This window comes from Bactrocera oleae, chromosome 4 (assembly GCF_042242935.1).
Source record: "Bactrocera oleae isolate idBacOlea1 chromosome 4, idBacOlea1, whole genome shotgun sequence".
Taxonomy (NCBI): domain Eukaryota; kingdom Metazoa; phylum Arthropoda; class Insecta; order Diptera; family Tephritidae; genus Bactrocera; species Bactrocera oleae.
The window spans coordinates 6,163,226-6,191,007 of record NC_091538.1 but is presented as its reverse complement, the minus strand read 5'-3'; the positions used below and the strand labels follow the sequence as shown (position 1 = coordinate 6,191,007).

Here is a 27,782-nt window from a genome sequence, read left to right as displayed (position 1 = left end):
CAATTTACTGACATCACTACCAATTAGTGGCCCTGTGCGCCATTTGCAGGCACTTTCTAATATATGCCCGACAGCCAAGAACAAAAACTTCCTGTCACATCAACACCATCACATCACATCAGAGCCATATCATACCATATGATCAAGCATCATGATGTCATAGTTACATCATATGCTCAACATCACTACCAATTAGCGGCCCTCTGCTCCATGGGCAGGCACTTTCTTATAAATGCCCGGCAGACAATAACGAAAATTTCATGTCACTTAAGCAATTCACATGATGTCCTAATAACATCATATGATGCCACATCACTACCAATTAGTGGACCTCCTGCACCGTAGGCATATATAAGAAAGTGGCTGCCCACTGTGCAGGAGCGCCACTAATTGGTAGTGATGTGCCATCATTTGATGTTACTATGACCTCATATGATTTGTTGCGTTTGTGGCTGCCAAGCATATATAAGAAAGTGTTTGCCCACTGTGCAGCACCACTAATTGGTAGTGATGTGAGATCATATAGTGTGATATCACTGTGATGTTTTGGAATGGTGTTGATGTGATAGGACATTTTTTGTTCTTGGCCGTCGGACATATATAAGAAAGTGCGTGCCTATGGCGCAGATGGCCACTAATTGGTGTAATGTGTCATCATATAACTTCATGAGCATCATCATGGCTTTTGAACAATTTAGACGTGGTTTTTTCGTTAATATTATACTATTATTATTATTTATTAATATAAGCTTAAAATTATGTATTTCTACTGTATAAACTACAAACCAGGAGCAGTGTGTTTCCTTGAAGAGTATCAGAAAACCTGTTATGACTCACAATAAAAAAAATTAAATATTTGTTATAAAATTGGCTTTGTAAAAGAATTTGCAATTTCACATTTATTTTCACATTAATATCACCGAAAGTTAACTTATATTTTAACAATATACAAGTACAAATACTATGGAAACATATAATTATTACTTAGTTTCCAACATTATCTAAAATTCGTTAAAAATATCTGAGAATAATTCTATCAACTTAAGCGTTGTAAGAAAACGCGACATTTCTTCAACTGACTCCGTTTCAGTTTTTATCACTCCATTAACACAGCTGTCGAGTAACGTTTCCAAATTTGGATATTTAGCTGTGATATCCGCTGGTATTGGTTTTAAGAAACCGCCCGTGCGATCACGCTTCAAGTTCTCATGCAAAAAGAGACACGATTCTAGTAAATTCACATCGCTTATACCATACGAGCACAAACGATCCGGCACGAAGGCAAAGCAATCATCGCATTCAATATTTTCATGTTGATCTATGCCATCTTTATGGATTGTGTCCTTCGAATCCACTATAAATGCGGTATTTAAATCAATGAAAAATAGTTTGTCACGTTCCTCATTGTAGATTAAATTGTCTGCCGTTAAATCGGTTAGATACATGCGGTAACCCTCAAAGCCATTTGTGAATTTCAAAGCAGACTCAAGCAGTTGCTTGGCTATGCGCAATTTAATTTCGAAATTTGCCTTGTAGAAATGTTGTAGCGTCGGGCCGACATGCTCCTGAAATATGGTTAAACCGCACATGCCGAACAATTGTGGCACCGGAAAGCCATGATGTTCAAGATAAGGATGTAAAAGCAGTTGGGGATTGGTGAGCATGAGAAGCCATACAGTGGTTTCATTGTAATCGCTATGTATGGTGAAAAAATTAACAAATTGCTGTATACTCCCATGTGGACAGATATGTAAATCAGATCCAACGACTTGAGCGAGGTACTCTTTTCGTAGATATTCACGATTTAGTGGAAAATTAAGTGCTCGAATTATTTTATAACTTTTCGGATAGCTTTTTCCGATGATTTTGTTACCAGTGATTTTAGAGCGAAATATTTGTGTTTTTCTGTGATTTCCAACTCTCGACACCAGATGGCTTATCAGATTTTGTGTATTCGATTCGTCATAGTCCAAGTTTGCTAGTATATATCTGCAATTCCTAACTACGCTTTTACCAAAAAGATGATCAATTGGAAGATCGTCCACTTGTATACTAATCATGTAGTTTACCATATCACGAAAGTTCAAGAGAATTATTAGCAATAATTGAAATTTTTTGCTGCATAATATACGTATAATTAAATAAAGCATTACTGAAATGAAAAAAATTTAAATTAAACAAATTTAAATGTATCGAAATCGATTCGAGTGAAAAAGAAAATGGTGTACTCAAAGTCACAAAAAAATCTTAAAACAATTTATCACCGATATTACTGTTATAACACCATACTTACAGACAGCATCAAAAATTATAAAAATTCTATTTTTAAATATATTAGAACATCTATTTCACTCATAAAAAACCCAAAATTACTAAATCGAACATAACAAGACAAACTTTATTCCAATACCTTGCACGAAGACTTATTAAACACCAGTTTTGTTAACTAAAATCCAACTTTACTATAATATTTTAAGATAATAATAATAATAATTTAGTACTTGCACCTTTGCTGGAAGTTTGGTCGAGCCCATCAGAACTCCCTAGTATTTTAAGGTTGTATGCGAATAACAAACAGCTTTTCGGAAAAGATTCCAAAACAGTCCGGCTACAGGCCCAGCCGAGAAGTAGACAAAAACTCAATATACCATAACAATTTAGAGAACTTTGAATAGCTGATCTATCCAACTGAAAGACATCATCACATATAACCATGTTCTAAGCACAATTTTTACTAGCGAATTTTTGTTGCCTTCAAAACAATTCTTAAAAGGTTTATGAAATGTTATATTATATTATTAGTCTGAATCCAGTGGGCTCTTAAAAGCAGTGTAATTTGTTCGAATTTTTGCAAAAACTCAAAATTATTTTCATTAAGCATGGGTTTATTTCATAAAAACATCAAAAAGAGAAGTAGCAATCAGCCCTGCTTGGTTTAAAGCTACAAGTGGAAAGATACAATGGTAAAAATTAGGTGAGGCGGGTGCCAAAAACTGAGCGACTAAAGCGTTGCATATGTACGTTTGGCGCAGTATTCGTTTGAAGTTCTGCTCGAATAAGACTGAAATATTGTAGATCGCTAAGAACTTAGCTGATTGCTTTCAGCTATACTGGTTGGCGTAAATACTCTGTCGAAAACGAAGGCAATTGCCCAGTTTTGGCAATTTAAAAGAAGATAACTAAATTTTTATTTTTGTAGTCATTCCGTATAGTTCTAAGTGGCTAGCATCATGGTAGAACTAATATTTAGTTTGTACTATTAATGTATATGCCATCCTACAATTTTTAAGTACCTCCACGTCGCATCGATAACTATTTTTTAATGTGTTATCATGCTAGAAATACTTTCCAAAGGTTGCTGGGTGTTTAGGAATAATCTATGATGGATTGTCGTAAATATGTATATTCTCGCAATTAAGAGTATTATTTATTTCATCTCGTTGTCGAAAAGAATACATCACTTTATTCTTTACGGTAGTAATATAGAACCAGCCCATTGTACGTTGCTCTAAAATTTTCTGATCACAGACTTTTTGCTTGTTTTTAGTGAATAGTTTACCTTATGAATACAGATGGTAAAAGCAAATCAGCTGGAAGAAGTCTTTAAGATACGAAGAAATCCTGTTTGGTTGCAAAGCATTGCGAACGTTATGTTTATACCTATAACTATGTGTATAGATGAATAAGTATGCAGTGGCAAAAGTGTTCTAGTATATCAATATGCTGCCATATCGTGCCTTATTTCATCCTTCTACATTCTTTCTCCCTGATTTGCGGCGATTTTTTTTTATTCGCAAATGCTCGCACTTTGGCTTGTTGCTATGGCTTTGTCGGCATTGGCAGAAGCTGACGATGATGGTAAGTTTGGATTTGGCATACAGACAGCTCTACCTGAACAGGTACAAAAATTTGTAAGTGAAACGAAAAAATGTAGTGTAGAAATTAGCAAAAGATAGCTTGGATATAAACGTTTCGCTGTTGTGCAGTTCAAGGTTGTTTGGGGAGAAAGAGGATGAAAAATATGAAAAGAATACATCAATGTGTTCTAATTAATATATGTATAACCATGCAGCTTTAAGCTAAGTTTAAAAAAATATATTGTATTGATGAGTTGGTAAATTAGCGAGAGCCGCTCTTGGTAGCCTGAGCCAGACACGACTTCCAATTGGTAAATTTTTATTGTAGACTTGAGTATTGTTGAAGAAAATAGTGATTTCCAGGACTGTAACGTAGAGCGTGGACCGATTAAAAAACAAAAAATCTCAAATCTAGCTTTTCTTCTATATCTTGCTATTTTTTTATTAGCATGCCGATATTTTTTAAGGAATTCTACATTGAGGATTACATATTATTGACAAATTATAAATTTTTAAGCGGAATTAAAAATATTAGGGGGTCGTAAGATTTCAAAGACTTGGTATTGGCTTCAAGCATATTTTTAAGAAATAGTCGGCTCTACATAACCGGAACGGAATTGAATTTTAATGCGTCTAAGCATTGTTAACTCGGCAGCTCTTCTCCAAATTATTTAATGAATGTTTTCTGACGTTAGGTTGGGTTAGGTTAAAAGGTAATTGTATCCCATTTAGACAGCTGAGAACGCCGATTCATTGTGATACCGTAATACTCTTACCACAAGTATTAATCGTAAAGACGCTACAATAATAACAATAATCTATTCAAGTTATGCGTGTACAAAATCTAATGGAATAGCAAAAACTCACTTATTGCTACAAAAATATAATCAAGCGTCAATATCAAAACATAAGCAAATATAATATTCTCACCTAATTTAGGTGTTCAGTACTTCCAAAAAAGGAAATATGCATTAAAATATTATATTTGCAAAGATAACAGTTATGCGTGAAAACAATGTTATCTCCTAAGCTGATTATATTAATTAACAGGTGTGACATAACACTGCTCAGCGTGTCAAAACATTTTCGATAAAAATTTGCAGACACTAAGAGTTATTGTTACAAAAATAAAAACAAACAAACGACTGTGAAGTGTAATAAACTCATATATGTATTAAAAATAAAATCATTTATAAACAAAAGTTTGCACTTTAATTTATATTTACATACATAATATATTATATATCAGCAAGTATTCATACATATGTATGTACATACATGCCTACTTAAATATGTATTTGGTTAATTCATTGAGACTAAAAGCATTCGCTGTTTAAAGTTAACCAGCCACAGACTGAAGCATTTAGACCAGTTCTCTGCTCAGTAGTACATTCAACTAATCTGAGCGCTTACTAAGAATATTGAGCATAACGCTTTTTAAAATTTAAACCTACTCATTGAAAATACATGCGTGTATGTATTGTACAATGTTTAGGAGTGTTAGCAGACTGACAAATGTTCGGCGAGCTGAACGACTTGACTAGTACTGGGTACCTCTGAGCTTGTTAAAGAAAATAATCATTTGAACTTATTTTTGAAATAAACCTCAGCGCCTAGTAATTATATATACAACAGCTCAAAATTGATCGCGAACGCAATTAGTTCAAGGTCTTGAAGTCATCAAATATTTGCCTCATGCCTCTATGACTGACGATAACATCGAAAAAGTTATAGAAACAGTGTTTGAAAATCGTCGTGTTGGCGCCAGAGAGATAGCAGAGTATCTCAACATTTCTTATGGTATGACTAAACAAATTTCAGTTAATATTTGGGTATGAAGTGTCTCAATGCTAGACTTCTATCAAAATACTTAAATCTATTGCAAAAACAACGTCGAGTAGTGGTAGCTGAAGCGCATACATTCATCAAACGCATCATTACTGGTGGCGAAATGTGGTAATATGGCGTTAAACGTGTAAATGTGTGTTTTTTTTTTGTAAGTCCGGGTCAAATTTGATCGCATGCTTATTCGTTTTAACCGAAAAGTTTATAATCGAATACATGGAGAACATCTGTTGATCTCTCCCAAAGCATGCAAGCCTTTACTAACGTTAATTGAGTAGCATTTGTTCTACACTCACAACCGGCATTGATCGAGGTGAAATGCTCAGATACATGAGTGCCACTCGAAAGTGCGCTGTGCGGCGGAAAGCTATCAGAATCTCAGTAAAAAGCATTTAATCGTATACGAGTCGTCGAGGCATAAGGTTTGTGTAAAATCGCCAATAAGATTACAAGAAAATATATTTTCGCATTAGTACGAGTATATGAAATAGTAAAAACAGTACAAAAAGTCAACGAAGAAAGCAAACAAACGTATTAATTAAGTGCTGTCTGTGTATGTGTCTCCGAAAGGTGAATGAAATTGAAGTGATACGGTGAAGGTAAATACATATAAGAAAAGCTAATAAAATAATATAAACATACAAGATCAGCTGGTAAATTGTATATTACTTGAGACAAAAAAAGCGAAAAATCGGTCAAGTGCAATAATTAAAAAGGAGATCTACATATACAAGCATATTTGTATGCATAAATGCACAGTAGCAACAAAATTTACGTAATGAATTTGCAATGTGACATAGTATATAAGACGAATTGCAAGCCCAGTAGAAAAATGCTTTTGTAATGACGGAAATGGGCGCAATTTTTAGATTGAAGTAGATTAAGTGGGAAAAAAGCAAAAACTAAAAAGTGCTCATGCGTTCTTTTTTAAATAAATTAAATAACAATTATTGTTATTTAGTTTAATGAATTAACAGAAAGATTTTATTGCGTTTGACTGTCGAATATTTGATATTATAAATCACTCATTTCGATAATGCCAGCGGCGTATTGATAGATTATGATCGCAAAACAAATAAAACAGCATGCGTTTTTTGATGAGGCAATCGTTAAGATTGATTGTAAAAAAGTGGACATATGTACATAATACATATCTATGTAGAAAGTTAATTTGTTATTATTTGCATATAAAAGATTTAGTAAAAAGAAACTATTTTCAAAAACCTGTTTTATTTTCGTAGCATTTGCGCATTAGTTTTGAATTGAACAAATAACGACATGCATACATACATACATATGTACATACATACTAATATATGAAGCATTATTTTGGAAGAGCAAAATATAAAAATAAAATTATTTTAAAAATTTATATAAAATATTTTTTTATAAATAATTAAAAAATAAAAATATTATAAACTGTATAGTTTAAAATAAAGTGAAGTTGAACTTTTATTGCAACTGCATTTTTATAGCATAAAATGGTATAAAAATATATTTATCTTAATTTTAAGCAGTCAGTTTGTGTGGCAGCTATATGATATAGTTGTCCGATCTGAACAATATTTTCGGCGATTGTAGCCTTGCCTTGGAAAATATTCTGTGCTAAATTTTGTTAAGATAACTTGTCAAATAAAATAGTTTTCCAGACTTATTTTTCGATGAGATTGTATGACAGCTACATATATCATATAATGGTCGGATATCGCGGTTCCGACAAATGAACAACTTCTTGGGGAGAAAAATATGCAAAATTTTAGATCGATAACTATAAAACTGACTGACTAATTCGCATATATACCTAAGGACGGAAGGTAAAGGTTAAATCGACTCAACTCGTCACGCTGATATACATACTTATACTTTATAGGGCCTCCAATTTAAAAAAGATCGTTCGCATACGGAAGTCAGCTCAGTATGTGTATCAATGCAGATATACTTGTATTTCGGTGCCTAAAATATCGCAAAGTGTCAATTAAATTGTACTTCAACCGCTTCCACGTTGTTAAAAATTTGTATGAGGGCTTACGGGGGTATTCTGGTTTAGAAATTAAAAAAAAACGAGTCTTTTGTGCATATTATTATTATTGTAATATAACCCTTTAAGAATATGTCCCTAAAAATGTTTTTTGAAATTTCAATTATTATCGGAGTTGCTTTGACGAGCTTTAAGTCGTTTTTCTCTGAACTACTTTTTTAGAAACGGTGTGCATGATATCTCAAGTTCTACTCATTCTATTTAAAAATTGAAATTTCATACAGAGCTTCTTTATACATTATACTATCGCACTACGAGAGGAAATTTTTTTTTATATATTTTTAAAAAATCCCGAACGGCAAAAAACCAGGAAAATAACGAAACATATTTTTCAAATAGCCGTCATTTTGTGAAAAAATTTTCCCGGACCCGCCATTTTTTCATCAGTCCCCACTCTGCCGGCCTGAAATGTTTGAAATTTTTATTTTTTTTTTAATATTATAAATGATTTATACTCTTTAAAAATGTATGTATATTTCTGTTTTTTTTATCGGGTCTGAACAAGAGCCTAAAATTCGGGATTCTAAACTAGAATACTTCCTTAACTGTTCACACGCGTGCTTCTCAAGTAGTTTCCTGCAGTATTACAAAATCAAGAGATCAATTTCATCACAGCTTGCAATTATTGGAAAGAAAACAGCATGTTAAACATTATTAATTGCATATTCATGAAAGTCTGGGAATTTCGTGGTACACTGTCGAAGCATTTCTTTGAAATTTAATATTCATTGCAATTCAATAATTTTTATGTAATTTTGAACTCACGTTCCGGCCATACTACGCGCAAATGTGTTATATATACAATTTTTTCTCTTCTGCTGATTTAATTTATACGTTCTAGTATTTTATGCGAACCAGTTTTGTGCTGTTCTACACGCTCAAAACACCTATTTACCCAAATCGATCTAGGAGCAAGTCGCTCGCACAATGCCGGTAATCGGCGATGACAAATCAAAACCACCTTTTTATTGTCTGTTTTCATTTCTGTTTTTCGAAAATACATACATAGATAAAAAACAAATGACGACTTAAGGCAGGTAAATACCGAATCTTGACTTAGACAACATAAAAAGCTACTCAACATTTTCTAAAAAGCTGTTTGTCCATAGCAAATATACTATGTACTTTGAATGTAAACAAATGCTGATATAATTGGACGTGCGATTATAAGAATTATCGTGATTTTTTTTAAAGGTGACCAGCTATCAATACAAGCACCTTTTTATACATATGTATACACTTATTTTTTCCATCACAGTAGGGCAACATACAACAATACAGTTGTCTGGCTATATATTCTAATAGTGAGTTATAAAGTGGCGATAAATGTGCCACTTCTAAAATAATGACACTCAATAATTTTGAAGATAAAGGCTTTCTACTTGTAGAGTGTTATTTAATATTTATAGAATTTAATATAGAAAATGCTAATGATGACGTGCGAGCAAAACTCGAAAGTGCATTTTCAATTAGCGCGATCGCGATGTTTGTCCGTCTGTCTGTATATACACGAACTAGGTCCTCAGTTTTTGAGATAACGATTTGAAATTTTGCACACGTCTCACCAAGAAGCTGCTCATTTGACACCGCCGATATCGGATCACTATTACCTATTAGTTGCCATACAAATTACACGATAAAAATCAAGTTCTTGTATGATAAACCTTTTTTGTGAGGTTTATTATAGCTTCGGTGCAAGCTCTCAATACCCTCAAATACATTCAGATATTATCTTAGAGTAACTAGCGGTTGCTAGTGACTGAACAAGGTCTTGAGCGTATGACGATATAAGAAAACTGCGTCAAAATATTTTGCACATAAGCATGCTTGCATAATAAGTTTATTATTCAAAATACTGGAAAAACTCTTTATCCATATTTATAAAACCATCTCAAAATTTCGTCGAAACATCAAAAATTTTTCATATGCTGAGTTGTTAACTTACAGTTTCGTCTGCTCTGTTCGAATTGGGAACCGCTTTTTCAAAATGTGTGAATCAAACCGATTTTTCAGGCAGTGGTAACTTTCTATTTACCGTTGGAAATACTGTTTTCGACACTTAGCCAAAATTAGTCACAAGATCTGCAATTGTGGAGTTTGTACAAATGTGATAGTAGTAACGACTAAAGTGTTATTTTTTAGGCATTTGGGATTTGGATACTGAAAGCCAAAGTGTCTGAAAAGCCGCTTATTCTTTACATGTTTATTCTTGATATTCTCCTCAACGTTTAAACCACATGATGCAAATTTAAATTAACTTGGAGTATTTACAAATAAAGCACGTGTATTGTCTCATTTTTATTTACATATTCACAAACTTAAAACGGGGTTGTGAATGAGACGCAAGCGAAATATTACGAAGTCATTGAGCAAACGTAAAAATAACGAACTACCACTGGCACTAATATTTAGACACAATTAGTATGCAAAAACAAACGATTTATTCAAATCACGTTTTCGTTCATGGAGTTTTGTAGGCGACGCTGCTGGCCACCTTAAAGCTTCTAACGCTTACTATGTAGGTATGCATATGCATACATATGTATGCTCATAAGCATATGTATACCATATGCCATCATTAACTTGAAGTTTGTTTTTCAAGTTCAAGAACAAATGGAACTACAAGTTATTTTCAACAGACATTTGTCTACCAATACATACATACATATTTACATTTACTTCAATATAAATGTGCAGGTGGTTTAGAGCAAACAATCATCTGCATCAAATGCATTTCAGTTGCATATCTGATATTTGTATCAAATTTCTAACTTCAAATGGAATTTCAAAAGCGAAACAATTAAGCTGCTTTTGTTGTGCCTTGCAATGCTTTACCTTTAAACTATGCAAATAAATATTTAAATTTTTGGTAAGAATTTTGAATCAACGACCATGAAGCATGACATTAAGAATTAATACAGAAATTCGCAAAAAGCAAAAGCAGAAAAAATTGCTTTTAGTCATGACATAACGCCGCCGGCTGCAGTTGAAAATAGACAAAACAGGAAAAGTGTGCGCAATGTTGTAGCTGCCAATTTGTAATCAGATATATTATATTAACATATAACGGTCAAAATCATGTCGGTTGAAGTGTTGTCAAATGTGTTGTTACGGTTTCCAACTCTGTGCCAATGGTATTGACTTGTATCAAAGCAGCTACCAAGCAGTTGCAGTTGAACGTTTGGGAAAAGTGGTTTTGAAATTTAGCCGAGACTAAATACAAAACTACATAAATGTACATTTCGAATAGCGGAAAACCTTCGACAGCTACATACTTATGTATCTCGTGATTTGTAAATTTTCCTTGCCCAATTTTTTGAATATGGGTCAGTAAGCTTAATAGTTTTTGCTAACAGTCAGTGCAAAAATTTTCAGTTTTTGCTTTAAATATTGTGTACTCAACTATTATACAACTCTAATTTTTTTCCACTTTCAGATGAACTCAATATTCTTGCCGAGCTACTCACAACCGGTGTCGACACCGCAGACCAAATCCGTACAGCTGGCACATCAGCTTATGGACAACGCCGCCATGGCGGCACAATTTAGTCGCCGCTTCGAACAACTATTGCGCTCTGAGAAATTCTATGATTGTGTTTTTCACATTGCCGGCGCACAGTTAAAGTGTCACAAATTGATATTGTCCACAGCGAGTCCAGTTTTCGAAGCCATGTTTTATGGACCGCTACGCGAACAACAACAAGAAATCGAAATTTTGGATATTAGCGCCGAAACTTTTCAGATGCTTTTAAATTACATATACGCTGGCGTTATAGAATTTGAGGCGCTCACGCTAGAGGACGCCATAGAACTATATTATTGCGCTGAGAAATATTTAATCAGCGATTTGACCAATAGTTGCCTGCTAGCGATAGCGCGCAAGCTACGCTACAACAATATATTACCAGCGCTGGAGCTTTGTGTCTGCATGGATTTGCGCGATTTACTCGACGTTTGCATGTCGTTCTTTACACGCTGCTGCATCAACAATCCACAATACATGACCTCACATAAGAATCACTATGTGCATGTATCCAAGGATTGCATTAAGGCGATCATAGCGGCTAATAAGAGTGAGAAGACCAGCAAACAGTTGTTGTGGTTCGTTTATGAGTGGTGTCAGCAGGAATGTCATGAATTAGGTTTACAACAGGAGGATTGTGCGTTAATTATAAATGATCTGCAATTGCCGGTAAGCGGTGTTGAGTGTGCAGATCATGCGCTCAAGTCGTCACAACAGCAAAAACAACAATGCTATGCGATTGAACGCAGCTATTTCAAGGCATGCCGTCCCTTTATCGTCGATCAGGACACACACGAATGGACGTTGTATGTAAAATGCGATCGATTTATTGCTTTGCGTGGTCTCGTTATCTGTAGTCGCTTAACGCCAAAACTATTACCGATGGCGCATCATTATACTTTTAACATACCCAGCGAGTATTGTGAAAATTTACAAATTGAGATTATAGCGCCTGCCATAAATGCTAACCAGCAGCAGCTAGAGCAGAGTAGCGGTAGTGATGGTGAGAGTGATGAAAGTGATCAAGAGCCGAATGCGGCGAATGGCAGTGAGACTGTTCTATGGCAGCACAATGTTGCAAAACAGCTGACAAGATACAATTGTGATATGAATATTGATTGGGGCGATGGTTTGTTACTAACGCCTGACATAGAATATAAAATTCGACTGTTGTGGCGTACCGATGCGTACGGCTCGGAATATCCTTGCAGTTTACAGTCGGATTTCGTCGATGGCATAAGTTTTAGGGACGTGCCAACGCAAACAGGCAGTTTAGTGAAGGGCTTGCGTTTTACAAATTTAGTTTAAGTATGCTCAAGAAAACATTTTAATTTTATTATTTTAACACACGACTACTTAAAGTATTTTAAATCATAAGAAATTAAATGAAATAGTAGCAAAATTCAAGTTTTTGATTGACTGCCATGGGTAGATGGAATATGAGTGGTTTTTTTTCAATTTGATTTTAACGATAGGTCAATAAACCATACAAGTTCTGTAGACTGACTTCGTTTTTTCAATATCTCATACATTTGTATATTCTTTTGTATCTACATATGTATATTCGGCGTTTGTTAACCTGTGAGAACAAACATATGTTTATCCATTTCTTTTTGGTTTATTCAAATTTGCCTCATTAAACAGTATTTAACCTCTTGTCTCCGCTAAAAACCTGTTATATGTATGATAGAGTGCGAGATCGTTTTCCATCAATCATGGATATGCAAATTTTATACATAACTACATATGTACATACATATATATGCTATGTGCCTACTTTCGCCGTATTTAAAAAGCTGATTTCTAACATAAAAATTTCCTAATTTCTCCACTGAATTTTTAATTTTTATCAGAAGTCAACATATTTGCATATGTGTCTTTTAACTCTCAATCATGAGCCACTGCGGGCATATAAGTTAACAAAAGTTACATATGCACATACTTAGCTCCATTTAACTGGATGTTTGTCTAATTGTAGTACTATCTAATAAGTGATGCTCTATCGCAAATTTGTGTTTTGGGCATCGGACTTTACGTTACCCCTTGAATAATTAACTGTTAGAATTATATATGCTTGCGAATAGCCACCGCGACGTATACTTCAAAGGGTGTCACAATTTTAAGGTTAGGTTATACTTGAGGCATCAAAAGCGCACTCGCTTGTATATACATACATAAGCAAATAATTCCATATACGCTACCCGTAGGACACGCAAAATAAGATATTTTGTACTCGAATTACCTACAAATCAAATTCTACGACTTCGTTCATAGATAAGTACAATTTCTGATTATATGCCAACATTAATACAAAAAAATAAATGAAAACTTACCGCCTACACTTAATATATGTAAATGGTTAATATTTAAAAAAAAAAAACAATACAACGTTTCAAATGATAAACCATCCAACATAAACATGTATAAACAATACTAAAACTTACACTTTCGCGCTTATCATAATAAATGTAATTAAACATCATCAGCTGTTCGCTGCAATCAGTGTTGTGCAAAAGTACATTTACTGTTGGGAAACGCTCACAATGCAACTATGTGCTTTCGGAAATCTAATCCCTCTTTTTGCAATTGCAATTCTTAACCCATTTTTATTAATTAAATTTATTCATTGGTGTAATTGTTTGCTAAATATTCTTTGAAAAATATGAATTAAATACAAATTAAATTTATTTCGTATTATTAAATGGAAATAGACCAAATAAATACTTTTATTTAAAGAATTAAAATAGATTTAATAATTGACAAATAATGCGCTACAAAAAAAAAAAACAAATGTAGTTAAAACAGCTAGATAACTAATAATCTAATAGCAATATAGAATAAATTATAAACATTTTAAGCTTTGGGGATTTCAAATTCGCTTGATGGTCGCAAAACCACTTTACGCGTACGTAAGGAATAAATGCGTTGATCATCTAGTGGTCCTGCAAAAAAATTTGGTCACACAATTAATTGGCATTAAATAAAGATTATTTGAGTTATTTACCTTCTGTGCTAGTTTGCATACGGTGCTCTTCATCTTCGCTAGGCTCATCATCCTCTAAAGTAAACTTGAATTTTTTAACACGCAATTTTTCGCTAAAAATTACACTCTTCGATTTTCCCTTAGCCGTGCCGGGTGTCTTTAATATAGACTTCCGACCAACATTGACAGCTGGCGGAGCGGGTGGTGGTGTCAGCGTCGGCGTTGGAACCTTGGCTAAAACATTTGTATCTTTGCTCACTGCATTCGAATCAAGTGGTAGCTCAATGAAATTGGGTGTGCCACTGCGACGGCGTGATTTATATGCATTTCCGGCAAGAGCGCTACGCAACAAATCGCTACTGCCAGCAAACGCTCTTTCCATGCTATTAATGCTGCGTCGCAACTCATTGCTGCATTCCTTAATAGTTTTTGGTGATTCTGCCGCGATGCGTGAACGACGTCTCTGCGCAGCTGCAGCAGCAATTATTTCACTATCGGCAGGCAAACTAATAACTGTGGCTGCCGCTGATAACGATTTGCGATCACGTACAACAACTGAAATGCGACGCGGTGTGCTATTGTTGCACTCACCACCTGAACCAATTTTCGGAGTGCCACTTTGGGAGCGACGCTGTCGTTGACGCGTCGGTGTTAACATCATGGCAACATCTATGTTTGCACCTGGAGCTGTAGCTGTAGTTTCTTTGTTTTTACGCATCTCTGCGTGCATTTTGCGCAACATTGCCTGTAAACCGCTACTGGCTTTTGCTGTTTTAACTGGCGCTTTTGTCTTCTTCACTTTATTCAATTTCGGCTTGGGTTTTATGTTGTCTTGTTTGATTTCCTCCACATCGTCAGGATCGGACCAATTATTTGCTTTCCAACGTTTCAAATTTTCGAAACGCTTCTCCACATTATCAACCTGTAAGCAAACAAATTAGTATTGAATAAATATATTTTTATTGTTTGAAATTACCTGTAAATTTAACATGGACCAAAAACCTTCCAAATCCACATCAGTAATAAGCTTTGTATCTTCGCTACCATCATCAGCAGCTGCCGTACCTTTTGCACCGCTTTCACAACGATCAATTAGCCCTTTAAACTGTTGGAACTTTTTACTTGTTAGCAGTTTGGTTTGTCCGATGGTAACGTTGATCATGTCTTCACCACCAGTCTTTTGTAAAAGCGGTAAATTATGCATTTTATATTCCTCCCATTGGTCGCATAAAGTAAGTAAGCGTTCGATTTCGTTTTGCAACTGTAGTCGGAAATAACGCACCGCCTCGAGTATTCGGCGGGCCTCAACACTAACCGGAGTAGCAATTGATGATTTGCATGGTGTTTCTACTTTATTTGCTTCTTCGGTCTTCGTTAATGTCGTAGATAATAAGGTGTCATCTGCATTTGGAAGGTAAATGCTATCCCGTTTTTCGCGTTCTTTACGCGCGCTTACTTTACCACGCGACACCGAAACAAAAGAGCTGATATAGTTTACAGGACGTGCTGGATCAGTGGGAGGAGGTGTTTTCGATGCAGCCGAGTCGCAATTTATTTTATTTTCCGGTGTCAATGTCGTAATGCCTGTCATAATTCAAATAAATTAATGAAAATTTACGTCCATAAAACAAATAGAAAAAAAAACAACTTCAGCTATAATATCCTATACAGGTGCATTTTTCTACACGGACATGAAGACAGACACGGCTCATTCGCCGCTCGTCACGCTGATCATTTATATAATACTTTATAAGATCTCGCGATGTTTTTTGTTTTTTGGGTGTTATAAACATCGACAAACTTTATATATCCGGTTTAGGGTATAATAAGGAAAAATCTTGAACATTTGTTTTATCATAACATATGTTATATATCGATATGTACTCACCTTCATTACTTGAGTCTTTTGGTTGAGCCTCAACCATAGTTTGTTCCGTTTGCGTAGTAGGTATGCTCGCCTTTACTTCGTTTTCTACATCCCCTGTATCTGAATCACTTTCTAGTTCTGACAACCCAACCGAATAACGTACAAAATTAAATTTACTCTTTTGCCTTTGTATTTGATTTTGTGGTAATTGTTTAGCAGCAGGCGTAAGCAGCACGCGTTTAGCCGAAGTTGAACTCTGCATACGAATATTTTGATTACACTCTGTTCCTTCTTTCTTATTATTTGCATCGATTTCGGAATTAACAGGACTTATATTAGGCGCATTGGCACTATGTGGTGACAGCGATTTAACACGTGTCGATGTAACAAATGGCTCAAATGGATTGATATTTAGCAAATCTGTTGGCGTTTCCGCAATAGCGAATGCTGCATTCGCAGTACAAGTACGCTTACCACCCAGTAATGTTTTGCCTTTAATGATAATTTTGCTAGGTGCTGTTGGACGGTTAAGTTTAGAAACCTGCGTACCTTTTGCCTTAAAATTTGTTGCAAGTTTTGCATTACGGTGTTCGTTTGTTTGGACAGTAACCCGTTTGCTATGTAGATTTGATTTTCCTATTACCCCTGTATTTCCAACTGTACCGGCATTAGGTAATTTTGCATTTGCTCCAATCATTATAGGATGTGTCAATGGCTTCCTAGATAATGTGCTAGGCGCTTTTACTGGCTGTGGGCGTGCAAACTTTGTTGCATTATTTAAACGATTTACAAAAGTCTTCGTAACATTGTCACCACTGTTGCCTTTGACCCCAGAAGTCTTTTTTAATTGTTCGTTTATATGTGCCTTTGGATTTACATTCGAAGTCGATTTTTGTGTAGCAGATGTTTGGGTTGCTACATTTCCAGGATATGTAAGACTTTTCTTGTTAGGGGCGATTACTGCTGTAGGTTTAATTACCGCATTTGTTGTTGTTTGGAGTGTTTTCGCAGCTTTCGTGCTACTTGATTTGGTGATTGTAGCAGTTTTTATTGATTTTACCGTGGTCATAGCTGGAGTTGTAGTTAAATTTATTTTCCCCAAAGTAGACATAGCCGGAGTTCTACTAACTGCCGAAGACTTTTTGACATCGACTTTTGTGGTATTATCTTGTTTATTCTTTTGCGGTGTTAGCACAGCGGTGTAAAATGATTTTCGACCATTTTCAATTATCCTTTTAGCTGATGATGTCTACAATATAAAAATTATAATTTATAACTAATATTTTGAAAAGAAAATTACCATTTTTGAAACTGGATTTTTTAGTCCTATAGGTGGTTTAAAAGTTGTATGATCCTTTGGTACAAAGGTGGAAATTTCTTTGCTTTTCACTTTACTTGAAACTGCTGTAAACGATTTAATTCCATCACTAAACGCATTTCCGCCAACTCCACCGCAGGGTACAAAAGGTCGTTTTTTTGGTTCTAGTCTCTTCTGCTCTTTTTGTTTGTGTGCCTCTTTCCATTGTATAAATTTCAACAAAAATGCTTCTTGCCGTGTGGACTTTTCAGAACTTTTTTTACTCGTTGCTACCAATGCTATTCGGGACTTATTGATCTCAGTCTGATCAGTATTTTTCGTCTCATTGCATTTCGGAGCAGTTGAGGTCTCTTCTCGAACATCTACATTCTCTTTATCTTCAAAGCATATGTCATTAATTTCGTTTACATTTTCCTTAAGTTCTAACTGGTTTTCCCTTTCAAATAATTTTTTTGGAGTCGGGCTGACATTGAAATTACGTCCACTTTCAAAGATTTGTCTGCGTTTTTTGGCGCGATTTGCATTTTGTAATTCTCGATTTGTCCGATTGTGTTGCGCTGGACTCATCATGGAAGAATTTTCTTTATATAGACTACGGTAGCGATCCATTTTCAACAATTATTCAACTTTTAACTGAAAATTATGTTTAAAGATGCCAATCACTTTACAAAAATAACTTGACGGACGAACAAAAAAGGATACAATACAAAAATTCAAACGCTTTGGGTATTTCAGACAGATCAAACCGAAATTTCCCATTGAGGAAATTTTTAGAGTTGCCAAGTCCAAAAAGCATACTTACAATTCATTTTTAAAAATTTCGTTAACATTGTCACAATTTAACGAAATTTCTAATGTTAAAAATAAAAACAATATCAATTTTATAAAGCCATAAAGAAAGCTTAACTTATTATCAAGTGTTAAGGCAATCCACAAATTGCGTTCATAGCCTTTGATGATATTACCATGGAAACACAGTAATCAGCTGATTTGCCGACAAAACAGATTTTAAAGCTGACACTTAAAAATAACATATATAAAATAAGTTTATGAAATAAAAATGATACGAAGTTTACGAATATCAAAGAGACTAAATAAACTGTTCTTATTTCAACGGAAAAACTCAACTTTGACAACAGCCCAAGATACAGGGATTGTATACGATTGTATAGTGATTGGAGGTGGTCATGCCGGTACAGAAGCATGTGCGGCGGCGGCCAGAATGAATGCACGAACTTTGTTGATTACACACAAACTCGAGACAATTGGAGAAATGTCATGTAATCCATCTTTTGGCGGAATCGGCAAAGGGCATTTAATGCGTGAAGTCGATGCATTAGATGGATTATGCGCACGTTGTTGTGATGTTTCTGGGGTGCAATATAAAATTTTAAATCGGAGACGTGGACCTGCTGTATGGGGACCACGGGCGCAAATCGATCGTAAACTATATAAGGAAGCTGTGCAAAAAGAATTGTTCAATATGGCGAACCTGGAAATACGTAGCGCAGCTGTGGACGATTTATTTATAGATGCAGGAGCCGATGGAAAAACGCAATATTGTAAAGGTGTAGTACTGCAAAGTGGTGAAATTGTATATAGTCACACCGTAATATTGACCACGGGGACATTTTTGCGAGCAAACATCAATATAGGACTTGAAGTGCGACCCGCAGGTAGAATAGGAGATGAACCAGCAATGGCATTGGGTCAATCGCTGGAAACTATAGGTTTTCGAATGGGTCGTTTAAAGACGGGGACTCCTCCACGCATTGCTAAAGATTCCATTGATTACAATCGAATAACGCGTCATACGGGTGATAACCCACCAGTACCTTTTTCTTTCTTGAATGACAGAGTTTGGATTGAGGCAGACCAACAACTGCCATGCTACCTAACGCATACAACATTACGTGTTAATGATATTGTGCGGCAAAACTTGCATGTAAATCGTCATGTGACTGAAGAAATCACAGGTCCCCGGTACTGTCCATCCATTGAGTCAAAAGTGTTACGATTTGGTGAAAAGGAACATCAAATCTGGCTGGAACCAGAGGGATTCGAAAGTAAACTTATCTATCCGCAAGGACTGTCATGTACTCTGCCATACGAACAACAAGTGGAATTGGTACATAGCATTCACGGCTTAGAAAAAGCTAAAGTGGAGCAACCTGGCTATGGTGTAGAATATGATTTTATTGATCCGCGTGAACTTTTTCCTACGCTGGAAACGAAACGGGTGGAAAATCTGTACTTTGCCGGACAAATAAACGGCACTACTGGTTATGAAGAGGCAGCAGCGCAAGGTATAATTGCTGGTGCCAATGCGGCTAGCAAAGCAAAAGCAGAAGCACACAACGCTCAAACTGAAAACAATAAAGTCAATCAACTGAAAATTAGTCGTACTGAAGGTTATATTGGCGTACTCATTGATGATCTAACAACTTTGGGTACTAATGAGCCGTATCGTATGTTTACTAGTCGCGCTGAATTTCGTCTTTCACTACGTCCAGATAATGCAGATATACGTCTTACCGAAAAAGGCTACAACATTGGTGTAGTCAGCAAAAAACGATTTACAATTTTTAAGGATACAGAACAAAAACTATATCTTGCCATTGAACAACTGAAATCTCTGCAGCAACATTCCAATTATTGGCGACGTAAGCTTGGCATACGTGAGGCAAAAGCTTCTGTGGAAAAAAGCGCCTTCGATATGCTTGGCATTCCGGCAGATAATATAACACTAACACAAATGATAGAACTGCAACCAAAAGTTTTGGGTTGGTTACGAAACGAGCGTGTGATATGTGAACGCTTAAAGATCGAAGCGTTGTACGCCTATTTTGTGACTGAACAGCAACGTGATGTCGAAGATGTACGACGCGAGGAAGGCTTAGCAATACCAGTTGATATTGACTATTTCGCCAAAACATTAAGCCTTTCGAATGAGGAGCGACAAAAGTTGGCTTTGATACAACCGCAGACTATAGCAGCGGCGAGTCGCATACAGGGTGTGACACCCGCAACTATTGTTCGTTTGCTGAAATATGTAAAACGTGAACCAGCTGCGACGCAAAAAATAGTTGTATAAAACGTTAGGCGTAGACGAAAGAAAAACGAATGTTAGACTATGGTTCATCCAAAATTTAGCACAAATTATATCGTTAAATTAATTAAAAATAAATACAATAATTCTTTTAAAGTAGCATTTCTGGCATTTAACACTTTTTTTTTGAAAATTTTCAAAACGTATGGAAAACCTTTTTTATTTGTCAAGCTATTTTCACGAAATTTGACATGGATTATAAATAATTAAATTATAATTATAACGAATAAATTTTTCAGATCGCACCATTATAGCATATAGCTGCCATACAAACTGACCGATCAAAATAAAGTTTTTGTATGGAAACTTTTTTATTTGTGGAGGGTGTATGCTACCTTCGGTGCAACTGCAATTAACGTTTTTACTTGTTTTGATTAAAACAAAATAATTTTAAATAACACAACAACAATATTACGATATATTTGTTTAGTTTTTTGCTTTATTATTTGTAATACATTTATGGTTTTAAAATTACGGGAATGTAGTAAGTAATTATTGAAAACGTTTCGTTTGCATACTTAGCAAAGTAAAGTGCTTACAAATCGTGGCAGAGGTGCTCGAAATAATCAAATAGTTACTAAAAGTTAATAATAATACAGTTATGCTAGACAATAGTTATTAAATTACACAAATGGAGGTACATTTTCGCTCAGGCATATTGTGTATGCCATTTAGGTATGTGAATCTATGTATACATTTTGTATGTCTTTCTAAAAATTCGACACGATTACGTTTGCTATTTTTTCACACTACTATTGTACATAATAAATTAACTACTAAATAATGAATCGCTAAAAATAAATTATTGCCACATGCACGAGGCACACATACGTTCTCCATGTTAACCAGGATAACACTTGGTGTACATATATTTCTTATTATTTGTTCCTTTATGTATATGATTGGTATTAGTTTTTGTTATTTGATTTTGCAATTTTATTAATTAAATAGTAGCTCTCGATTAAATGTTTTAGGAGAAGAAGACAAACTGTTTTTATTTTTTTGGAATTTCAGATAACTTATGTTACGTAGTTAATTATATAATATCTAAAAATTTATATAAGGCGAAAAGAGTAACAAATTTTTAAAGTTTTGGGGAAACCAATTCATTGTGTTTCGTTGTAATTGTTTATTCACCTATATAACATTTTTAGTTTTTAACTTTTTTTGGGCATTTTTATAGTAATTATTTAAGCAGTAACAATATACTTTTGCATTTTATATAATTAAGCATATGAAACAAAACGAATTATAGCATAAGAACTGTGTAGATTTAAATTTAAATATTACCAGATTTAATTGCACTATATTGGACAAAATTGCACAAATAACTTGTAAACTATGCAATACATTATAATTTTCTTAAATTTATTTATATTCTAATCATATTACGTTGAACTGTCTTTTTTTGCTTTAATTTGCACAAAAATTTAATATTTTTACCGTATTGTTACAGAGAAGCAAAAAAGTACTGCATGTGCACTGTTACTGGCAATTGCACTTATATGTCTAATTGACACGCCTTAATTGCACCTTAAATAAACTGGTATATTTTTTAAGCGTTTTGCAAGCATATATACATTTAAATTAGCTTGCTTAATTTATTTATTAATTGTTTAGTTTTCAATTGACGATAAGCTTAAGCCAGCAGCTTTAAGTACTGTAAATTTTATTTTATTTTTAGAAAGAATTGTCAGTTTATATAGTTTTGAACAAGAAAAAAAAAAAAAAAAAAAATTGCTACAAAAATCCGCAAAATTATGCAAAAAAATTATAAATTCACAAAATTATTATTTATTTCTACGAGCAATACGCAACATACAATTATTTAATATAACGCTTTTCACATAAAAAAAATTATAATATAAATAATTTTCTTTTGATTTTTTTTCATTTAAAATATGAATGACACAATTACAGCTAAGAAGGTGTAGAGATTCTTTAATATCAATTAAAACCAAAATACTGGCATGTTTTTATCAGATTTCTGGTACTGGAAGACACAAAGAAATAATATTAAATAAATAAAAAAGTAAACTAAAAACACTACAACAAAACTTATAACTAAAAATTAAATTATTAATCGTTTTTTTTTTACTTTATACATGCATACATATGCTGTGCCGACTTGAAGCATTTCCCAGAACTAAAATATTAACGCTAATTACTAATTTGTATGTTTGTAATTGTGATTATCATGCGGTATGTAGTTTATAAAAACAGGCATTATAGCCATATTATTGTACCACTCGTTAATACTTGGTTTATTGTTCAGCAAATTTAGCGCTACAACAGTTCTAGATAACAACAGCTCGTCTTTAAGCAATTTTTCTGCAACATATCTTGCTCGCAACTTATTATTGCACATTTTAAATATTCTTTAAGCTTTTTTCATTTTGTAGCGGGGTTATTCGGTTTATATATTTATTATTTATAATTTATATTACTTTTTATTATTGTACTGCATTTTCTAGGTAAATTTAACATTGCTATTGCTATATACCGTCTATGTTGTTATATTTTTGCTTGTGTTTGCAATTTACGCAACGCTAAAAAAATATGTGTACATTAAATAAATTTTATGAGTTTTTGTGGATTTTCTTTAACATTGCTTTTTAAAATTTATGGAACATGTGGTGTACATTTTTGCATAAGTGGACTATTACACTTTAAATGCTATTATGAGACGTTCACTTAATAATCATTATTGCCTGCATACGTGTCATTTTCTTCGTCATCGAGCATTTCGAGAAATGCGCGTGGCACCAGTCCCTTCAATAAGCCCTGCTTGCCGTACATGTAATCCGGATTTACAGGTGAGCATTCGCTTACGAATATTACCTAACAAGAAGAAAAATTAAATACAAATATACATATGTATATGTATTACAAGAATTTCGCATACCTCGTTAGCATTTAAATTCAATTCGGTGTGATCTTTTGCATCGTAAGCGCATAGGACACGTGCGCGTCGCATTTGATCAGCATTCAATAACGGATCGCCTGGGTTGCGTCTTCTAGCACCGCTGCCAGTAGCCACACCGGCGCCAGCACCACCGCCAGCGTTGCCAATGCCACCAGTGACACTACCATCATTATCGTTGTACATATCGATCGGTACGTATGGGGTGGGGCCTCCCAAACTAAGCAAAATAATATATGATAAAATGAGCACGGCGACATTACGAGGATATTACGAACAACTACATGTAACGCTATTATAGGTTAAGTAATTAGAAGCTGCGTATATTAATTGGAAGAAGGTTTAGAGCTATATATAAATATACAAATAATACCTAACATTTAATATTAATTTCGCACCTTTGCTATATACATATATTATCTTAGTCAACGAAAAATTTATTAATCTGCTTCGTAATATAATTTGTGAACTATTTTATATTCAAAAAATTTTATTTTATATATAATAAATTTATAGTATTTTAATTTAATTACGAAATCAGGTTTGCGAATTTTTTATTCCAAAAATTTTGGATTAATCATTAGATTTTCAATTTTTATTTGCAGTTCTGGGAAATATACCATAAATACGAAATTTCCGTTTTTTAAATTTTAATCCGATTTCGGGATTAAAATTTTTTTTTCCGTATTTAATTAATTTCTTTTTTTTTCAATCTGGTATTTGAATTAGGAATTTAAAATTTGCTTTTAATTTAGATTATCGGAATTACAAAAAAAAAAAAAATTAATTCAAATGTTAATTCAATTTTTTTAAGCATTATCTGCAACCCTGTTCGAAATTTTTTTTTCTCATATATTTAGATATATGAGACGAATCAGACCAGTTTTTACTACTTATATACGTATTACTTTCCTGCCAACCCCGTTAGTAATTCTCTTATATAACATATACCTTTTGTACTTGAAACCTTCTTATGTCTTTTATGTACTTAAAATTAATAACATGTGCTTTTTATAAAGATTTGAAAAATGTGTTTTACACAAATTTTTTGAAGTTTTATACTCGCAACAAATTTGTATAATTTATAGTGCATGGTAAAACAACAACAACCAGCGTGAATATATAGTTTAATTTAACTATTAATTACAATTTTGATTCGAATATGAGGTTTTGAGTTTTCATAATTATTTTTCTCACACATACATACATACATTCATATATATATATACATATATAAATATTAATCATTCAGCAATTAAAATTTTAATAGCGCGATTAGCACAGTGGCAAACTATTCGGTTTCTTTAAATCCATAATATTGCTTATATCGAAAAACACAACCTAACTAAGTATGTATATGTTTTATACTTAAGTATATACTTTCACTATCTTCTTGTCTAAACTGAAGTTATAGCACTGGTATCAAATTCAATATCATATTGTTCTAAAATTTGTGTTGTTGCAAACGGATTTGTAGTATTATTTTGATTTTGGGAACTTCCATTAGTATTTTGTTGAGTTTCATTAATGTTAACATTATTATGCTTATTAATATCGACAGTGTGAAAATTATTTAAATCATCATTATCATCGACTTCTTTAAGTTCATGTGTTTCGTTACTGTTATACGTTGCATGGATATTTGAAAGCATTACGCTGTTGGGAGGCCCATCCACATCTTCGCTGTTTATGCGTAGTCGTGGCTTTGCGGGACGTAGTCTGCAAACCAATTAAGGCTTTGTTTCATTCAATTATTACAAGTTTTATGTTAAAGTTCCATTTTACTTATGTTAGTATATAGTATAAAATTTATATGCATACATACATATGTATATTAAATATATGCATAATATGTGCTTTTGAAAATGGAATATATATATATTTATTTTTATGTTAAAATTAAGCGTGCTTATAAAGAACGACTAAAAACTAAGGTGCGCAAAATACTCTCATACTCTAATTAATAAAAGGTCAAAGCTTAAAATTAGCTAAAACATTGTGAACATTTAATACTTAGCGGTTTTTTTTTCAACTGCTATTTTAACTTGACTTACTTAGCCAAATCGCGTTGCAAATTGTTCATCGCATCCATGCAATGCTTGTAATAACGCACCTGTGTCTCAACAAATGCATGCAAATGTCTTAAATGAGATGCCTGTGAAGTGCTGATACCCTCAAGCAATACTTTGGTAATCTCCGACTGACGATCGAATTCCGCCTGTGCGACACGCAAGTCACGTTCGGCCTGTGTGTAGTAATATGCATTTTAAATGGGTTAGGTATTGCATAAAATGGTTAAATAATACAATAATTGTCACGCATTCATTCACTTTAAGTACCTGCTCAAGTACTGCCTCTGGGGAGACACCATCTTTCTAACAATTCCAAATTAAAGCAGCGTGCAGATATGCATATTACATTAAAAATATTAATTATGAATATAACGCCTAAATGATGAACTGTTTTTCTATGAACTCCAATAATAATCAATTATTTCATATTTTCTCAGGTAACTTTAATTCAATATTTTTATACCCTGAACATGGTATAAATTTAGTTTATAACACGAAGTTTGTAACACCCCAAAGAAAACGGCGGAATTCAATAAAATATACATATTGTCCGAGCAACGGTACAATCTCTGAAGAAATTGTTCAGATCGGACCACTATTGGCCGTAGCTCCCGTACAAACTGATTGATTAAAATCTAGTTTTATATGAAAAACTTTTGCATTTGACGAGATATCTTCACGAAATAAGGCATGTATTATTATGCAGGATAGTGGTACATTCTCTCAATTAATTGTTCACTTCGGGCATATACTATACTATAGCATATAGCTGCCATACAAACTGACCGATCACAATCAAGATAAACATATTTTCATACCCTTTTATGTTATAAGAAATGCACCTGGGAAAGGTTTTATAGCTTCGGTGCAGCTTTTTTGCTTGTTTTTTTTTTTAAGCGTTTGTGTTACTTTGTAATCCTAAAATTGGTCAAAACTGTTACTTACCGCCTGTTGTCCTAACATACTTCTTGCTTTCTTAACCCGATTTTTGCAAGCATCCAAGTCAAGACTGTAATTATTTGTTTGGATCAATCAATATGCATATATACATTAATTATCAAACTCACCGTTTAGTTTCTAATATACCACGTTCCTTCGTAATTGTTTTCATTTCACCCTCTAAGAATTTACGCAAAGGTTGAGTGAAACATATGCCAGAGGATGCAATAAAATCGCGTTCACATTGTCCTAGTTTCTGTTCGGCTTGACCAACTTTTATTAAAGCTTGACCGTATGGTAAATCTTGTCCGAAATCTCCACCGGCCTCTATCATATCTAAAGCCAAGTGCTCTAAATTGCTCAGTCGTTGTGGTTTAGTTTTTTCGATTTTTTCAAAAATAAAATCTTCTATGCGATTTTGTGGATTCGGTATTAATACTGTCTCGGTATCGCGCACTATCTTTTCTGTCCATGTCTTGGTTATATCGGCACGTTCAGCTAGATTCTGGAATTCATTATCGTACTCGGTGCGCTCTGTGGTGCCGAGTTTTTCTTCCGTTAGCTAGTGGTAAATACACACATTCGTTTATATATATTGTTAACAATCGATGTGTTGTGCATGTAGTGGGATATATTGAAAAACGGATTGGAATCAATCATATGTATGTACATCGCGATGGTTTAACGTGTCAAATGTTATAATATTTTGTATTGCTTCAATTCATCAAATTATGATTAATCGAAACAATGGTGCATTCGCAACGTGTTTTAATAAAAAAGGGTTTGCACCCACCACCCACTGACATAACAGTACACTTCAGGCTACACGTATATTTAGACATATTACCTGCACCACTCTGGACAGAGTACTCCCCGCCTCCTTCACCAGATTTTTCACATTAAAATTTGGTAAATTTATATTCATTTTTGCACTATATCGTCTTTTTGTAGATTGAGAACGTCTTTACACTAGGTTTATAATAATTTTTGAATATTTTCTAAATTCTTGTTATATTTGTTCTGTTGAACTTGGATTTTCTGGCAAAAGTTGTCCAACAGAGTACAATAAGAAAATAAAATTTTGGTGATATGCCCAAGGAAATAAATGAAAACACAGAGTTGCAATTTGTATCGTTTTTTATAGAGACTACATAAGCTTTCATTAACTTTTGCACGTATATCATATATTTTACGTTCTCTGCTTTTGCATTAATACCGCTGTCAAATTCATAATTTTTATAAATACACATATTTAATTATTTGACTTAAGCTATTTTATTTTAGGACAAATTCGTTTTTCTTTAGTTC

At 33.8% G+C, this 27,782-nt stretch overlaps 5 protein-coding genes across 10 annotated transcripts; 2 read left to right on the top strand and 3 right to left on the bottom strand.

Annotated features, from left to right (window-relative positions):
• Window positions 1-586: 586 nt before the first annotated feature.
• On the bottom strand, window positions 587-13,708 carry LOC106626759 (divergent protein kinase domain 2A). The gene is made up of 2 exons (XM_014246581.3): window positions 13,597-13,708; window positions 587-2,152 (listed from the first exon to the last, which is right to left on the bottom strand). The coding sequence occupies exons 1-2, from the start codon at window positions 13,682-13,684 to the stop codon at window positions 1,002-1,004; spliced, it is 1,239 nt and encodes a 412-aa protein (XP_014102056.2). The 5' UTR covers window positions 13,685-13,708; the 3' UTR covers window positions 587-1,001.
• Window positions 6,038-12,665, top strand: LOC106626758 (uncharacterized). Of its 3 annotated transcripts, none has more exons than XM_070107908.1 (2): window positions 6,038-6,124; window positions 11,177-12,665. In XM_070107908.1, exon 2 carries the CDS (start codon window positions 11,177-11,179, stop codon window positions 12,569-12,571), a length of 1,395 nt encoding a protein of 464 aa, XP_069964009.1. In that variant the 5' UTR covers window positions 6,038-6,124; the 3' UTR covers window positions 12,572-12,665. The 3 variants fall into 3 exon arrangements, with proteins under 3 accessions (XP_069964009.1, XP_014102054.2, XP_014102055.2); XM_014246579.3 differs by having other exon boundaries at window positions 6,074-6,301; XM_014246580.3 differs by lacking the exon at window positions 6,038-6,124 and adding an exon at window positions 11,043-11,066.
• Window positions 13,709-13,946: 238 nt separating the features above from the next.
• Window positions 13,947-18,136, bottom strand: mars. Its single transcript, XM_014246803.3, has 5 exons — window positions 17,414-18,136; window positions 16,135-17,362; window positions 15,223-15,830; window positions 14,268-15,168; window positions 13,947-14,205 (listed from the first exon to the last, which is right to left on the bottom strand). Exons 1-5 carry the CDS (start codon window positions 18,038-18,040, stop codon window positions 14,117-14,119), a joined length of 3,453 nt encoding a protein of 1,150 aa, XP_014102278.2. The 5' UTR covers window positions 18,041-18,136; the 3' UTR covers window positions 13,947-14,116.
• A 313-nt stretch (window positions 18,137-18,449) lies between these two features.
• On the top strand, window positions 18,450-20,639 carry LOC106626770 (protein MTO1 homolog, mitochondrial). Its single transcript, XM_014246601.3, has one exon. The coding sequence runs from the start codon at window positions 18,492-18,494 to the stop codon at window positions 20,523-20,525; it is 2,034 nt and encodes a 677-aa protein (XP_014102076.2). The 5' UTR covers window positions 18,450-18,491; the 3' UTR covers window positions 20,526-20,639.
• Window positions 20,640-20,951: 312 nt separating this feature from the next.
• On the bottom strand, window positions 20,952-27,583 carry EndoB (SH3 domain containing GRB2 like, endophilin-B). Of its 4 annotated transcripts, XM_070107909.1 has the most exons (8): window positions 27,322-27,583; window positions 26,603-27,036; window positions 26,481-26,544; window positions 25,803-25,838; window positions 25,518-25,708; window positions 25,031-25,182; window positions 24,867-24,925; window positions 20,952-23,381 (listed from the first exon to the last, which is right to left on the bottom strand). In XM_070107909.1, the coding sequence occupies exons 1-8, from the start codon at window positions 27,397-27,399 to the stop codon at window positions 23,235-23,237; spliced, it is 1,161 nt and encodes a 386-aa protein (XP_069964010.1). In that variant the 5' UTR covers window positions 27,400-27,583; the 3' UTR covers window positions 20,952-23,234. The 4 variants fall into 4 exon arrangements, with proteins under 4 accessions (XP_069964010.1, XP_069964011.1, XP_036230663.1 ...); XM_070107910.1 differs by lacking the exon at window positions 25,803-25,838 and having other exon boundaries at window positions 27,322-27,582; XM_036374770.2 differs by lacking the exons at window positions 24,867-24,925; window positions 25,031-25,182 and adding an exon at window positions 23,446-23,683 and having other exon boundaries at window positions 27,322-27,576.
• Between the last annotated feature and the right edge of the window lie 199 nt (window positions 27,584-27,782).